Source organism: Rhopalosiphum padi, chromosome 3, assembly GCF_020882245.1.
Source record: "Rhopalosiphum padi isolate XX-2018 chromosome 3, ASM2088224v1, whole genome shotgun sequence".
Lineage (NCBI taxonomy): Eukaryota > Metazoa > Arthropoda > Insecta > Hemiptera > Aphididae > Rhopalosiphum > Rhopalosiphum padi.
In genome coordinates, this window is record NC_083599.1 from 46,491,983 (window position 1) to 46,511,033 (window position 19,051).

Here is a 19,051-nt window from a genome sequence, read left to right on the forward strand (position 1 = left end):
ATTTACTATTGAATTTATTACTATTGATCGAATGGAAGGAATCCATGCACGTACCATCGAACGCGTTGTTTTACTGCACCTATTGTGTAAGTAGGACATATAATAGATAGGTACAGTTAAGTTGACTATAACTACAGTTGACAATAGGTAATCATGCAGGATGATCGACCTGCAGTATGCTATGGATGGTCGTCGAATGTTTTGGGTCACTTTATAGCTTAATACTACTTAATAATAGTAAAATAATTATGTAGTAAATAGTAGTACATTTATAATCTTTAAGTCTTTTTTAAAAAAAATATAATTTTATAAATATTTAAAAAATGTGGTGAGGGTGTGAAACTAGAGCATTTCAAATGTCAAATTTTCGGATTATGATTGGTATTAATATTACGTTATATCATACGTCAAAGAGTGAACCTGTAAAAGTAAGTATTACGTTTTGTTATGACTTTTAAGTATTATCATTTCTTTTAACCGTAAAATCATATTTATTAAAATGCATTATAAAAGATTATTATAAAGTAATAAAGTATTTAAATATATTTATTCCTATATAAAAACAAATAATTTATTTTAAACAAAAATATAATAATATACAAGTACAATTACCTAGGTATAAATGTATAATAATATTAAATACTTATTATGTAACTGGATAGTTATAAAGAATGTTTGAAAATTTTACGTGATTAACAAATAAAGTACCTTGCAATTTTTAGCAACGTAAAGCCGTTCTGCTGTATAATGTTTTAATTAATTTCCATAGATTGAAGTTAATTTGCTTACTCTTACATATTTCACATTTCAATGTCAGTAATGATCAGCTAGTAATCACTAAAATATCAAAATGCTTTTCTTGCTCTTGAATTTTTTTAAATAAATGTTCGCATACTTTATATAGGTACCTAATAGTATCACATTATCACAGTTATAGTTTATAGCTTATATTTTAAATTTCAATGTAGAGTATAGGTACCTAATAATAAATAATATTTTAAGTAAATTCACCATATTTTATTTAAATTAATAACTAAAATAATATTAAAATATGCAAACAATCGATTTATTTGGTTGTATGTACCCCGTATAATATATTATAATATATATAGGTAATATGGTATGTACAGATAATGTGCTCGTTAACGTGAATTTATTTGCTGTAACTCTGTAACCAGTGTAACCCATAAGAACTTCTAGAATTTAGAAGCCTAATCAATGTGGATTATTTTTACTATTGGCATACTTATTTCAGTCAATGAATGTAGTACAAGTGCCTGATACTTTTACATAATGTCCAACTATACCAGTATACATATTTTTTGTGATAATGTCTTGTAAATTATATATTAAGGTAATTGATATAAATACCTATTCGATAAAAGATCGGATCATAACATTAGAGTAACATTAGAAGCTTTGAATACAGTATTTGATACTGACTTAAATTAAGAGTGAAAGGATACAACAAAATATTTATCGAAACGAAATCGGGTTTGCTGTTATTTAATAATATTATGTATTAATATTGTTTTGAAAAGTATTATGTTATTTATGTACATCTATAAAAATATTTACAAAATAATAAATAATGTGTTGGTAATAAATAATAACATTTTATGCATATGCCTAGCATCAGTCATGTTTATGAGAAAGTTATAGATAATTTGGTACTTTGTTCATGGAAATTAGAATCAGCTTGCCTGAAATTTATCAACTATTATGTCACAATTCAATTATTTGTATTTTAAGTACCTATTTATTTGTAGATAAGACAATACAATTTCATAAAACAGTTTTACTATGTTACTTAATTTTTTTTTTTTATATATACATTATAATATTTATTACACATATTGACATACATTTTATGAACAATTTTTCAAATTTTGCTCTGGTTTTTGTTTAACTGTCAGACATTATTTAAATAATAAATCATCTAATATTAAATAAAATATTAAAATATCTAAAATATTAAATAACAAAATTTAATTATGTTAAATTTTAAAATTATAATTATCATAATATGAGTTTTTTTCGTTTTTACATTTTTTTTTCTCTATCGTAAAGCTTTAAAATGTATTTAATATAAGGTTTTTTTCATAAATTAATTTTATAGAAAATTCAAAATGTCAAAAAAAATAAATAAATAATAATTATTTTATTTTAAGATTAAATGTTGACATTAGATATTTAAATGTACAATAACGATTTATCCACCAACGGTTTTGTTTAATAATGTTATTCAAAGAAGTATTAATCGTAGAAACTTGAAACTTTTCCATTTTATTTAACATTATTTACTATACACAATGCGATTTTAAAAATATTTACACTATTACATACATATCACTGTACGTCAATTTTGACTTATAATCTAAGTATAATGTGATGCGATGTTTTTGAAAAAATTAGTTCAACCTATCGAATCAAGAAAGTATTAATAATATCAATATAATAGAACAAATTTAATACGTCAATCGCAGTGACCTACTCAATGACGAGATACGCTCGATATAGATATACAATATATATAAGTAAATACAGACACCTGATATAAACAGCAGAGCGAGTTTCCCAGTTTTTAAACATATAGGTATACTGGTATAGGTACTTATAGGTTTCTATACGATATGGGAGGTTGTCGGTCACATATGCGTAGACGACTTATAAGCTATATATGCAGTATGTACAATATAAAAAAGTGAAATTAATTTCACTCTTTCATTTTAACAATCGAATAATACAAATATTATCATTCGTCTCGGAATGAATAGCAATTTTGATTAATAGAAATCAAAATTATTTGAATGGGGACGTGTCTGTCTAAAATAATCCCAAAACTCGGTGACTTGACGAAATATAATGCCTATAGACATTGTTCAACTTCAGAATATTAATCATTCACTGTATTATTCGTGTGCCTACCTACCTATATCAAATACGAATATAGACGCAGGTACTGGGCAAAAACGAGTATATTTTATATTTTGATATTCGTTAAAAAGAATTATCGATACAACACACACCGCGCATTTTCGGGTACGTACTACATCAGAGGCGAGTGTGTTACGTATTTTGTATTCAATTTTAAAGCAAAATTGATCGCATTCAAAAAACGTTTATTCCGATGACCCGTCTCGATGTCTCGTATACCATAATATAATATAATATGTTATTATATTATATAATAGTTGTTACAAACATCAATTTTTATAAGTACGTCATACTATACACTATACGTAGATCGAATTACTAGGTGAACGCGTCGTTACCCGTTATCGTCGTCGTCGGGTCGTTGGGTCCTAGATAATATGGTATATATATTATATAGTCACCCGTTATAGTCTATAATTATTATTGTTATTACGTTGTTTTACGGAGCTCGGAAATTAAACTTTAACCCGTCTCGATTTTCGAAGGTCGTGTTCGATCGTCGACTGTCCTAGCTTCGCTTGATATCGTTTGCTGAACGACTACACATTACCTATATAAAGTATAAAATCGCGATGCACATATATATAATACGATAGTAAAAAATCGCCCGAGAAAACCAATTGTCTGAGTGGAGGGGTTGATACCAGGTAAGTGGTTGGGGGTCGAGAAGTGAGGTCTTGGCCGTTCCGACTTAGAACACGACTGTACGCGTGTGCTAGATAAAGATATATATAGTGAGAGAGAGAGAGAGAGAGAGCGAGAGTGAGAGAGAGAGAAAGAGAATAATTATTCGAAAAACTTAAATTAAACGAGCAGCGGAAATCGTTTTTACCAAGATTGGCGCGTCTATAATTATACATCACACCGGCGCGACGTACACACCACCGCCGCCACCACATCTGCTGCTGCCACCGCCGCCAGTCACCGCCCAGAGACGAGTCGGAAAGTCGAAAAAGCGGCGCCCTCCTCAGTGCACGTTGCGATACGAACGAGTGTGACGGTCTCCATCGCGTAGTCGTCATAGTTGCAGCAGTACTACGCGAGCCGCGTCCAGTCTGGTGGTGTTATTCAAATGAGATATTTTATTATTAATTATACGCTCGCGCGGTAAAACTTTATTAGGCATAATATTATATTATAAAATAGACGCAGTGTGTTGTTATCGCGTCCGATTCCGCTATGCTATGATATCGCATCTAACGATAATATATAAACAAAATAGAAGTTAACCGCGTAATATTAAAACACGATATTATTATTATTACCATGTATCGTTGAGCCAAAAGAACCGTTCAAAATTAAAACGCTTAAAGTTTCGGGTATTGTTTTTTCTCGTCCGACGTCATAATATTACACACCTTACCTACCGGACGGAATATATTACATCGTAATATCGAGTGTAAGATGGACAACGTCGACAACGATTATCTGGATTACCCGTACGACGATTACAGTAATAAAAGTGAGTTCGATCATTTAATATCAATTATCTTGTTGTTGTTATTATTATTTTATTTCATGATAAATGTTTTATCTTTATCCATTATAATAAACGGGTGTTGAGTTATGACTTATGAGTATGACCAACCGTCGTGGTGCGGTGGTCAGGGTCGAGCAGAAAAGATATCGGTTCATATTTCGTAGTTCGTATATTATAATATAAATATTATAAACGCCTAGGTATACAATGTTTACACGAAACTTGTAATATATCGTATTATTAAAACCAACGACCTGTGGGATTATATAATTACCGTATATCGAAACATATACAAAGTTATAAATGGAGCTCAGGACAACGGTAATGTCCATCGGCCGATAATAATTATATTGATGAATATAATCATGTGCGGTAGTCGTAGATAATTATTTAAAATGTAAACAATATCTATAGTTAGGTATATTATAATATATATGTGGTAGTGTCACATTGACCATATTTAGCCAGAAGTGTAAAGCAGGTATTTAAAATTTTGATATTGGTATTCAAAGACTCTTTCGAATAGGTACTTTATAAAAATACTTTTTTTCTTTTTTCTTTTGAGAGTAATATTTAAAAATTATTATATTTTATACTTGTGTTTTATATAAACTTTTATTAATTATTACAATATTTACAATTATCACAATTTATAATTACCAATATGTGAATATTATGTTCGCCGCTTTTGCTGTAATTTAAAATGTAATATTCATTTAGGCATACAATCATGCAAATAAAATGAATAGTAAGGACGTTTTTTTAAAATAGGTATTTGAAAATTATTTGAAATACAATTGTTATAACACGTATTTAAGTATTATTATAAATATTTTTTTGAATGTTATTTTTTTACTTACTTGAATGCTTTTTAAAAGTATTCCTCACAATACTGTATTTACGATAGTTAACAAACCCGCACCTCCAACATATTTCAATACTTATTATTTTAAACTTACAGTTTTTACTTTTCTTTTATTAAAAAAATATTATATTTAGTAATATGTAATATAATAAAATTATGAACGATTTTAACAACCAATTTAAAATTTTATATTTTCAATTTTATAACATCAATTAATGTTTAATTAATTTAAAGAAAATTCTATTAATAATAAATTATGTCTGTTTTCGTGGTAAGAAAGACTGCTGCACCCTTATTCTTCCCACCTACTAAGATGCTGTTTATGTTTAGGGGTACCCTACCCCTGTAATATAGGTGCGTAGGTATAAAATATAAATACGTTACAAAGTAATTTATTCGATATGTTAATGTTCCTATAAGTAAATTATTATTGGCTATATTTAAATAATGTATTTAATGTTTTTTAAATCTCTCAGAATATTCGCTTAGATTCTACATAAACAAGGTTGTTTCTCGTTTACATAAAAACATATCATTTGAAATGTTCTGTACTGCGTAATCCATGGCGGCAAAAGCTATTAAATATTACAAATTCAGTTACCGTTCAATTTACTACACTCCTGCAATGCCAAATACAATTTATATAATGAAACAGACGATTAACTCACATGTGTTTTCCGAAAACTTTGAAAATGAAAATGGAACTTTCAAACATAATATAACTAGAAATTTGAAAACAAGCTTATATGACTATTGATATTCCGGAACTGATGGCGGTTTAAATATAATAAAGTTCAATATGATCGGGTGAAATTGCACAACAATTATTTAGTTCAACGAACATGACAACATATATGTATGTAGGTACTTGCTCGTACTTATCTCTTGGTTTCTATAAATCAAAAAATTCAATTTATTTATACGATTGAATTCTTTGAAATAAAAAATAAAATTTAATATTTCGAAGTATAGTTGTTTAGGTACCTACATATACTTCAAATAATCAATATTATTGTATTAATTTCGTTTGTTCCAATTGTACGACAAATATAATATTTAACATGGTATAGTGTATATTTTTTACATAGAATATAGATACTATTGAGTATTAAGTTTAGCTCGAAATTTCAAAATAAATTTACATATTATGTAATACAATTAGTATGTCATCAGTTTTATATCGTTTTAAATAATTAATAGACCTTAAATTTCTAGTCTCATCGGCGTTTTTTTCTGATTAGAACATAAATTATTGTGCTGTTCCCATAAGACTACTGTGTAAAAAATGTATAAATATTTTTTTAATAGTGCTTAAATAACATAAATACAATAGTATGTTTATTTTTAATAGCTCGAATAATACCTACATGGGCTATATGGAAAATAAGTTGGATAACATTTCAAATTAATTAGAGTAGCCCGCATGTAATATGTACCTACCTACTTGTTTTAATGTTTTATATTACAACAAAATGTAGTATATTACGACGTTGGTACCTATTTGTTCACTATAAAAAGTGGTATGAATAACAATAATTTCTATGTGTCTAAACTCTAAATTTATTATTTCAGTTTATGTTACCTATTGGCTTTTTGTATTTAATCGTGTATACCTACATGTACATATATTATAACGTGAACAATTATAATAAGTTTAATTGTATAAACTAACTTAAGAACGTATGATAAGACCAGTAATGTGATTTTTTCAATTAAACCGTATTTATTTTAATATATACCTAATTTAAAAGTTGAATGTCTTTAATGAATTTTATCTTTTAAATTTATTTTTCTAAATCATATTACTTATTACTAACACTATGGTTTATATCTAAGTTAGGAGTTGAAACCATAGACCTTATACTCATAAGGTCTATGGTTGAAACGCTAAGTTATGATAATCATAAAGTTACATAATTCATGAAATTTATATTTTTATTTTATAAACATCAACATATAATAAACATTTACGTATAATAATCTGCGAATAACGATAATGTATAGGTATAATATATTGGTAAGTATATAATATATATGCACACTGGTACACTATTATATTAGCCAATTATTAGGTTATTCTTTTAACTGTAAACACTCATTTTCTCAAAAAGTCTTAACCTCAACTTTATTGGTGTTGTACATTTTTATTATTTTCTATAACTAAGTACTTTTTTTACCGTTATTATTTATTAAGTTTTTATTTTTTTGATTCAATACATTTTTAATTTCATATTCTGAGAAATCGCTATATGAATAATCTGCTTTGCTAGCTGAGAATTTCCATAATAAACAGAAATTTAATTACAAACAAGTAGTTAAATAGAAGTTATATACTTATATCTTATAACTTATGAGTATATACTATATGTAAGTTTATGTGGTTGAGTAGTAAGTATAGTGGACCAAATTTTGAGTAATAGTTTCTTCTATAGTCATATATATTAATATATATTTTAAATACTTATAATTAGAATCAGGAATTTTTGTATTTATATGGTTTTGTATGTTTATTTTAAAATATTCCTGCTCTTATATAAATTTGTTTTGTGAAATCAATTACAAAGTTTGGAAAACTGAACATATTAAAAATGAACTATTTATTCAAAATTTAATTTTTTGGTATCGAAATTCTTAAGAAAATATATTTTGTTTTGAAACACGATATTTAAAATTGATGGTTTAAAGTGGGTATATATATATATTCAAAAATTGTTTTGTAGTGATTTCAAGTTATGTTAAGAATATTTTTTAAAACGTAAATAACTTTCAAATTTAGTGTTTACTGTTCGTCTGTTCTCTATTAAAAAAAATCACCTTGTATATTATATATTAAATAGTCGCGTACGTAATTTAATATAGGCGTACCTATGCTAATGTATTTACTCACGTCATAGCATTTTAAGCTAATTATTAAATTCCACGTAGTGGCAGGTACTGTTATATAGATTAGTTATAGTCTATAAGTATAGTATAGTGAAATGAAATAGTGTTCACCTTTTACTGATTTTTAACGTTATGCGTAGTGCATTAATGTTTCATGACGAATTATATTATATTATTTTAAACTTATATATATTATATATATTATATGCTTAGACGTAATGTGGTTCAAATATTTTTCGTTACATTCAGAATAAGATAATCTACATAAGATGACATAATAAAATGATAGTTTGTTTATTATATACTTATGAATACGTAAATATTTATGTTCTCGAATTTTCGATTCATTAAAATACATTATGCAGTGACCTACCACCCACAAGTCCCTGGTTCCTGAAGTTGCAGCTCTGTCCACTGTATAAATGTATAATAAATATAAAGAACAATAATTTTGTGTAGTATTATACGTATAATGAGACATTGATGTTTTGAAATTGATCGATTTGTGGTCTGAAGGTTTATGTACACATAAAAAGTACTTCGGGTAAAATACAATAGTTTTTATAAAACATATAACACGTAGAAAGTGTAATATGTAGAATATACAAAAGTTAACCCTACATCACCTGATCTCGACTATGTATACGTATATAATATATACCTACGTGTATATATGTATATAATAGGTATATAATATACCTATATTATGTATGTTAGACGTAACAATATGCAATATGTTAAAATTGATTTTAGGCGGGCTCTTATACAATTATTTAAACCTATACCTATATATATATATTATAATATATGTGTATAGATAAGTATAGTAAGTTAATATTAATGCAACATATTAACGATGCAGTTATTATAATTTAATGCATTATAATTTTGAATATATTTGTGTATTGTAAAATATAAATTATAATATACCTATACTACGTAACTAGTATATTACAAAATATTATAATTTATATCATGTCAAATATTATTTTTCATGGTTACAATTGATATTTATATTGATTGGGCACGTGATCATAAATGTACAATTACAATATATCTATATAAAATACTGAATTTATAATGTATATTAATAAACATTATAGGTAAAGTTAGTTATTGCATTAATGGGGTAGTTTCTAATTTAAACCTCTATTATACTTATATAATATCCTATGTTTACATAATACCTATTATGAATGAATAGTGAATAATATTAAATTTATTAAGAGGATGTATTACTCACATATTGTGTTCTCTCCGTCTTACATTCATACGACATATAAAATTTTCGTTCACCAGTTTCAACAATGTGCTGTTAGTTTTAATATTACAGCGAACTGACCTATTATAAAATTTAAAGGTAAGATTATTATCCAGGGCTTTTTATTAATATTATTATTTTTGAGTAAGTTATGATCGTTTTAAAATGTACAGTTTCAAAAAGATCATAACTTGCTTAAAATAATAATATCAATAAAAGGCGGCTACGTGAGGCTCTGGATATGGGTGCGATTCGTTTGCGTACGTCTACCTTTTTACGATTTGCGTACGTTTGCGCACAAAAACCAACTTGTTTGTGTAGGTACACATATTTTAGGTTTACATAATAAAGGTAGGTACAAGTGTACAACTCGTTTGTGCGTCTTTTTGAACACCTAAAATTTGTGTCATCAGATTTTAAGTTCGATATTCACTAAATTTATAACCATCTACATTTATACACTTTTTACCTCAACACGTTTCAAAAACATTTAAAACTTGTAAGAACTTGTAATTCTCCATAGTTAGAATTTAGAAGTAGTTATAGTACCACTTGCTGGCGAACAACTGTTTAAAAGTTTGAAACCTACCAATACCTTAATATCTATATATTTAATAGACAACGATTATTTTTGATGTCCCTAGGTCCTAGATATAGTACTCCTGCTAATGATATATTTTTATTATAAGATAAATTTATAATGCTATAGAATATTCAAAAATTGATAATTTTTACCGATAATTTAATTACTTTAGAAAGTCCAAATTTAAAAATACAAAATATATGTTTACGTTAATTTGAGTGTTTATGTTGTGCGCAAACGAGTTGAGATAATAATCTTACCTTTAAATTGTATAATAGATCAGTTAACTCTAATATCAAAACTATAATATTGAAACTTCTGAACAAAAATTTGCTATGTCGTACGTGTATAAGATGGAGACAACACATGCGCGTGCTATGTCTTTTTAATAAAAAAAAATCTATTTTACATATATATAGTACTTGTATAAATAATAAATGTCATAAGTTATGACAAATAACAATCAGTCAGCAATTCGTCGTTATTTATATTAAAATATCTTAATGCAATAATTGAACATAGTGAAATAAATATAAATTTTAAAAAATTAACGATATTATGACACATGTATGGGTTTCAATAAATTATTAGGCTTGGCTAATCATGGATGATGGATAAAGAGGCCGCAATCATAGTCCATAGGTAACTACAAATAAATTATAAAAAGTAGTATGAAATGTGCTTTATAAATCAATTAGTCATTGTAATGAACGTGTTAAATTTGAAATCAATTGCAAAACTCATTGCAAAAACGATTGTGAGCGAACACTGTATTACAAAGTATATTTTATATTTCTACTAAAGAATTTCTACTTACTTTATTTATTCAATAGTACCGTAGGTTAAATTAATTTTTTTTTTTAAACAACAATTCGAAAATGTCATTAGAATAGTTTATTATATACGATAAGTATACAATATAATTGTATACATAAAATCAGTAGAGTATTTAAAAAAATCGGTGGTGGGAGAAGGTTTAAAAATAATTTATATAATAATTTTAGTCATTTATAACTTAAATAAATACTTTTACACCTACTATAGTCTGGAGACTGGAATCTTGTAATTATTATATTATTATATAATACATATAATTCGACCATTATAAATATAAATGTTTTCGGCTTCTGGGGAGAAGGGAGTCGAGACCAAAAAGTGATGACTGATGACAGACAAAAAAAACACACATCGTTGTTTAGTTTTGCTCATAATCTTAAATTAACCAGTATGAATCTATAATGTTAAGCAAGCAATTTAAATAAAACTACAATTTTATGTTCATAAGTTTACATTTAGTTAGAGGTTGAAATATCTTTGCTTTTATATCACACATAATGTATAGATACCTATAATATAATATGAATGAGAGATATTTATTATATTCAAAAACTTCAGTTAAAATTATAGAAGTCTGTATTCCAAACATCTTTATATATATTATATATCACTAGACGTCAACGGTTATCATTAAAAGTATTTCTATATGTATATGCTCTACTACATTACTTATTAATTATTATTTATAACTATATAAGTAATAAAGAATACAAGGAAATGTAGCAGCATTTGAGTATATATATATATATTGTACAATTCATATAAAATGGCAGTAGGAACTAAAATTAATTATGAAAGATAATAGTGATTTGAAAATATTGTTATAAAATTCTTAAAAGGTACTAATTTATTTTTTCTTCCAAATGCAATAATTTAAGTAATAGTTAAATAATGTATTGACGCATTAGACAACCATCAGAATAAAAATAAAAACAAAAGATTGAATAATTAACATTATTTTAAAAATAAATCATTTTAAATATTCCTTTAGTTTGAAATTTGTACAATGTACAGTATCGTGAAAAAATTCTAAGGTCCATCTACTATATGTATACACAATATTGCAATAAATTTCAAAAATTAGACATGTGTTTCATATTATGTTCTTTTTAAGATGCTGTATAAACTATAAATTATTTCATTAATCCACAATTACGCCTCCTGAAATAATAAGGAATATACTATCTAATTCACAGTGTATATAAGCTATATTAATGTATTATACTGAACGAATGAACGACTTATTTAAAAAAAAAAACAAAGTTAATAGAAAATTATTGTTTAAGTATTTATAAAACTTAAAGAAGTGCAATAATCAAACATCAAACAGTTTTATTGAATCGTCTATAAGACTATAATAACTATTTTAAATCTTTTATCGAGGCTGTCTTTCAAATACAAAATTTAGCATACCTACCTATATAAATATTTTGTTTTTTTCAAAGTATTCGAGGTTAGAAGGGGTAGAATTTACTATTTTAAATATTGACTAATTTCATATATAATTATTTTTAGAACAAATATTAAAATAAATAATGTATTGCTTGTTTAATGCATTACTGCATGTCACCTATATATTAAAGGTATTATAAGCTAATCAAAAAATGTCTGCACATTGTATTTAATTGAAAATTATAACTATTTTTCAAGTGCATTTTGGAAAATAGGTGTAAATAGTAAATTACTATAACATTACTAAATATTCTCGACGTGTAGACTGCAATATACGTACCTCTGATAGTCTGATACACACTATAATATAGACACTCTGCAATTGTACTGTGTTTTCCTAAACATTTGAAATTTATTCAAAAACTTCTGTTTAAATCAATATTTTTTTTTCATTATTTATAGTCTGCGTACATGCGTGAGAAATTATAATGTATGCATTTTTTGACTAATGGTTTTTATACGTTTTGGGAAAGGTTGATGTAACTAATAAAAATGGCCACAGTTATCAGGGCTCTAAAATCTTATACCACAATGAACCGTAAAGGTGTAAAAATATATTAAAATATCTACTCAATATTTTGTACTTTGCAGTATTATTTAAGCTACTTATCTATTTACTTACTTTGCCATTTAAAAAGGGTAAAAAGATGTTTGTGCATAAGCGTGTATTAATATTTAATAATAATAAACAAAAATATAATATTATTGTACCTTTATATAGTAATACCCATTACTCTTAAACGAAAAAAAATACAATACAATTATCTTGGAACATTTTACTTTGAATCCCCACAATACTTCTTGAATGACGCACAATGACACAATTGTTGACACAAGAATACAATTCCAGATGCTGAATTTAATAATTTTATTGAAAATTCTGTGGACCACGAAACCATTACAAATGTGTTTACCTTATGGCCTTTTAAAATACAATGACGTTCATTGTTAGCATACATAAAACATAAATAAATAAAATGAAAGTTCTTTTAAAAATGTTAATTGATTACCTAAAGTGTACGTTGTACAAATATACAATAATATATACTACCCAATACCTATAAATGTATAACATTAAAATTTTACTTGCAGAAAATATTATTATGGCATAAATTTATATTTATAAAATATATAAGTAGCCTGCAAAAGTCTGATGTTTAATTACTCAGCATCATCTTATTATATTATCAAAATTATTTTAATAAATGATAATATATTATTTTTATATAAGGTACATTTAATTACCATTATATTATTAATAATAATAATAACTTATAATATTATTATCATATTATATATGATGTATACATATTATGCAGACTTAGATACTAATATTCAATAATATAACATAATATTTAATTTTATGTTTTGAAACAGAATATTTTTTTTTGAAAATGTATATTCGATAGTAAAATAAAGAATAATTTACTAATACTTATTTATATAAAATAATTTTAGGGACATTTCTATGAATTTATAACTGTTAATATTCACTGAGAAAAAATAAATATAATAATTGATAAAGTTAGTACCACTTTTAACATACCTATAGCTGATAATTCTCTAGAGTCTTTAATATACAAATTATAATTATTCAAACTTTCCATAGTTAATAATGAAATTTAAAAAAAAAAAATTAATAAAATATGAAAGCTTTAATTGCTGTTATAGTTAACGATTTTATATTATGAAATTGACAATAATTATCTAATAAATAATAATCAGTACCTTTATTTCATTTTATATATTTATTACATTATATTATTATATATACCTACTTCAATTAAATATGGTTAAAAATGTTTTTTTCATTTTATGTGTGTAAGTGTTTTAATCCATACTTTCAGAAATATTCATTATATACTTAGTAATACCTATACGGCAAGACATTTTGAGATACCTACCTATACATTCTTGTAATTCTACTGTTTTTTCATATTTTTCGTAATTTTGTAGTGGAGAAAATTCTTCGTTTGAGCTGAGTCTTTGTTTCTTTCTATGCTTAATGTTTTTTTTATGGCAGGTTGATTAAATTACATTATTTTAAGTTTCAAGTTTTGTTTAAACATTTTAGTAAAAAAAAAAAATAAAAGTAAGAAACAGTTGGCAGACAAAATAATTGACCGATAAAAATAGTAACAAACTGTTAATTAAAAAATATTACAGTCCACCACATACGAAGAGTAAACCAGTAGGTACCTATAATATTATATACTTCTTGTAGGTTCGTAATTTGTTATTAATTACTATTAACAAAGCGTCGTATGGACGTACATGAAGTTGCCCCCCCCCCATTCACCTTGTGCAATTTTTTTCGGACAAATTGTAAACAATTGTAAATTAATTGGAAATAATTGGAAATCCAATCCCTGAATTTGTAAATCATCAGGGGCTTCAGGATATCAAAAACAAGTTGCGGGGGGCTAAATTCACGGAGCCCCAACTTTTGAGGTGCGAATTAAAATTATGGTACGGCATGCATAATAAATATTTCCTAATAAATAAATTTAAATTTAAATCATTTACCAGCCCGTTAAAAAAAAATTGGGTGAGACTTCACGCTGCCCCCCACAAATGTAGCTGTCAATATCAAAATTATACTTACCAATGTTTTTCAAATAATTTGCAATAATTTTCAAATCCATTTTCAGACTTTGCAAATTATTTACTACCCCACAACTATCATTTAAGTGTAAGTCACCAACTTCGCGTATTTTCCCTTTTATAAATTATACAGAATTATTGAAAATTTTGTTTAGCTAATCACAAAACGTGCGTGAAGTTTGCCCACTTTAACCTAGGAACTTCAAACCTCTTTAGATAAATTGCTACTAACTTTTTATTCTTTGAAATTTTTATTCAAATTACATTTTTATAATTAAAATATAGATTTTTGTCCTCAACTTGACTTTTTTTTAACAAACAAGATTTAAAATTTGGTCGTTTTTTATACCAGTTAGATTGTTTTATTTAATATATAATCATTTTTATTTATTTATTCAATTAAGAACAATTTATCAAACATAGATATATTAGATTTTTATCTAATTAGAATAAAAAAAACTGAATAAATCTAGAAAAAAGTTTAATAAAAATGTTAAATTTAGTAAAATGCCTAAATTTATAAAAAAATCTATAATTCATAAAAAAAATAATCTTTAGAATAAAATAGAATAAATAACCTAAATTAATAAAAATGAAATATTAATAAAAACCTTAAATTATAAGAACTATAATATTTGTAAAAAAAAACTGAATAAGTAGATCATGATAATACATTTAATAAGAAATGCTAAATTTATTAAAAAGCCTAAATAACTTTACTTATTCAAATTTCAAATTAAGTCAATTGACCACCAAATCTCTAACTGAATACGCTACCGACACTACAAATCGTACCGTATATTTGTATATTTAATTTATAATTATATTTAAAATCTACTGCAATATTGTTTACTTAAGAATATTACAATATTTACCAAGTCCTGATCAAAAAATGAACAACATATATTACGTGTGAAGTATTTTTTAATATTTACTATTTATCTTACATAATTTATAAATAAATATATGACTATATAGTATATATGTATAGTTTGTTTATATTGTTAGTTGTTACTGCATTGCCGTATACGTACGTAAGATAAAGCTGTCATAAACATATCAGAATTTAGATTTTATTTTGCATCGAAGTTCGACGAATCCCGCAAGAAATAATAATGTACTATCATCCCGATTTCCGGACACTATATTATAGTTGCTTGTCATACATTATTATAACTCATACATTTATCAAAAAGGGTACACTGTACTGGTAATATAAGTAGACATTGTCAGCGTCCCGTTTCATGTGTTGTATACTTGTAACCGTTGAACCGATAAACAGTTGTTATATAAACTTAAAGCTTATATAGGAAGGTACGCAGTCCGTGTTTTCGACACGATGTCACGTCTTGTCACTTGGTGTGAATTGTGTGATGGCGTTATTATAACATACTATTATGTGGGTTCGTATTTCACAGTTTTAAGTTTTTAACTCCATGATAAATTAATGAAAAATGAAAATATTACACATAAAAAAAAATGATATAGCAATTACATTTATTATTTATGCACACTCGTTAGATTGATTCGTATTGGTAGATATGTTATTACTTATAATTTTTCTTTAGTATTATTGAAATACTCAAATTATAATTATTTCATATATCTATTATTAAACTTATTGCAAAAATTCAATTTTGAAAAACAAACGAATTATTTTGATCAAATATTTACGTTTATTATTTTAATAAATTGCTTGTTGATAAATATTAGGCATATATTTGTTCTGTAACTATGTATTCATCCGTCTTTTAAGTAAATAAGTAAGTAAATAAATAAATTATTTGACTTTTACTTTTCTGCAAAGACGAAAATGTTTATCAATGGTGGTTATTACCTATAGGCATTCATCAAAGCTGAGGCATTAATTTAAATTTTATGCAATTGTTCGTATAATGTATACATTTTTTTTTTAATAAATAACAAGTAATTCTTATTATTACTATTGTTGTCGAAGCGTTGTTATTTAATCAACGTGCACGTTTTATTAATACATTTTGAAAGTCGTATTAATAACGGCGTGTGTGTTTTATTTCTCCAGTTCCGTTTATGTCCGTTTTTGGCGAAAGACGAATAGTGTCAATATTATTTTGTTTACCAACGTTTTTAATCTGACTTCGTAACTTCCCATTATAGCCTAGGGCTATGGTTATATTTTTGTTGTGCTCTCGCTCGTTTTACTTATTACCTCGGTCGTCGGCTAGGATATAGTTTTATTAGTTTTATATTACATAATATTATGTATCGACAGGATTATCGCTGTGCGGTATAAAGCTATGATATATAGGTAGGTAGATACCAACACAACTTAAATTATCAATTGCCGTTTTTGGTATTTAATTGGAGTTTTGAGTTTCGGAAAGAAGTTTGGCTTTTATTATACGACGTAAACTATGAGACAATAATAATACGAAACAAAACACTGATGAATTAAAAAAATTAAAATTTCCAAAAAACAAATCTTGGGTACAACATCTAAACATCTAAATGGCAGTATTTTAAAATCAAATCGTTCATGTACAAAATATATACATCGATATCCCATATGCTTATATTATTGTAAAAATACCTTTACAGATTATATATTTTCAAAATAAATGTTAAAATAAAAGTTAAAACAGATTTTTATTCATTAATAATGATAATATGTATTTTCTGGGATCTAATTGAATTGCTGCAATTTCGTTACATATAGTATCTACCTGGCTACCTAAGTAGTATAACATATCCGAAAACTGTGGTATCACCGATTAAAGTATACTTAATATCTATCAATGATGGGTAAAGATTTTATTTTATTTTTAGGGGAGGAGATCTAAAATAAAATAATTCCTATATTGTTTTCAAATATTTAAGAAGGTAAGAAAATATCGAATAATTTTAAGTACATTCATATTTCATACCTAAATGTGTTTACGTATTGAGGTATAGAAGTATATATTTAATCAAGATATATATTGTATATACCTCCTAACACCTCAATCTCCACCTATACTACGAGCCCATGAATAATAAAGATTTTCAACATTTGAGCTATATTATTTTACGAAAATTCTTTATCCTTATTTAAGCTTGCTAACCTTGTTGCTCTCGCAGTCATATATTTAATAAATAGGAAATTAACGGTATTTATAGTATTAAACAATTACATAATTTATATTATACCGTCCTGCTTCCGCTATTACATAGTTTATTTTATAACTTGGCTAGATAGGCTTTAAATGTTTTTGCGCTTTTGGTTCTCACGGTCACAACACAACGCTAAATTCCCACAATTTCACTAGGGCCTATTTAATTTGATATTCTAACAATCTAGCATTCTAGCGTATAATTAGGAAACTATAGCAAAAAATAATATAAAAAAATCACACTAAATTCTAATGCTTTTATTTATAATAAATATAATACTATGTAAATGTGTTTTTGTGCATTCATCATAAACGCCTAATTACATTTTGTACAAATTTAAAAACATCATAATGTTTGTTTACAAACAGTGATTTTTGTTCAAAAGTAATTTAGCACCATAAGAATTTATTTATAAGTCTAATTTATTATGGACTTTAAATGTTTAGATGTTACGTTGTAATAATTAAATTTTTAATTGTATAATACATACGGTCAATTAATTAATTATTTAATTGGATTTTTTTAAATTAGATAGTCGTCTGCATATAAAAAAAATCGTATCACTTTATCTCCAAAAACCACGTTTGAGGGTTTGTACCCTTTAATATTTCTAGTTAGTTAGTTACTTATTGAGTATAATCAGCCCTTCTGTATTTTCCTCTTTAAAAAAAAAAAAAAGATGAATGAATATATATTTATATTTAATTTATATTTATTATTGCATTTGATTAATTTATATTTGAAAATTACCAAGAGGTACTTACCTGCTATAAGAAAAAAGGAAAAAATTTTTATTTTAACATATGTACATTAGTAAAATTATATTTGTGTTGCATTTTCCGCTTGAAACTGTGCCAACTTTATCTACCAAAGAGTTTTTTTTAAATGTATTTATTAAGTAATACAACACCTAAAAAGCCAACTGGACAATACAGTAATACAATATTATATAAAAAAAAAAATGCTAACGAAATAGAAACTCAGGTCTGAACATTTGAAACCATTTCTACTTTAAAAAAA

The 19,051-nt window shown here is 25.7% G+C and overlaps 1 protein-coding gene across 1 annotated transcript in view; it reads left to right on the top strand.

Moving 5' to 3' along the window:
• Positions 1-3,906: 3,906 nt before the first annotated feature.
• The window catches only part of LOC132926874 (uncharacterized), a 30,639-nt gene continuing 15,494 nt past the window's right edge, over positions 3,907-19,051 (top strand). The window contains exon 1 of the mRNA XM_060991294.1: positions 3,907-4,399. Coding sequence (XP_060847277.1) covers positions 4,342-4,399 — 58 coding nt within the window. The 5' untranslated portion in view covers positions 3,907-4,341. The remainder of the gene's footprint in view (positions 4,400-19,051) is intronic.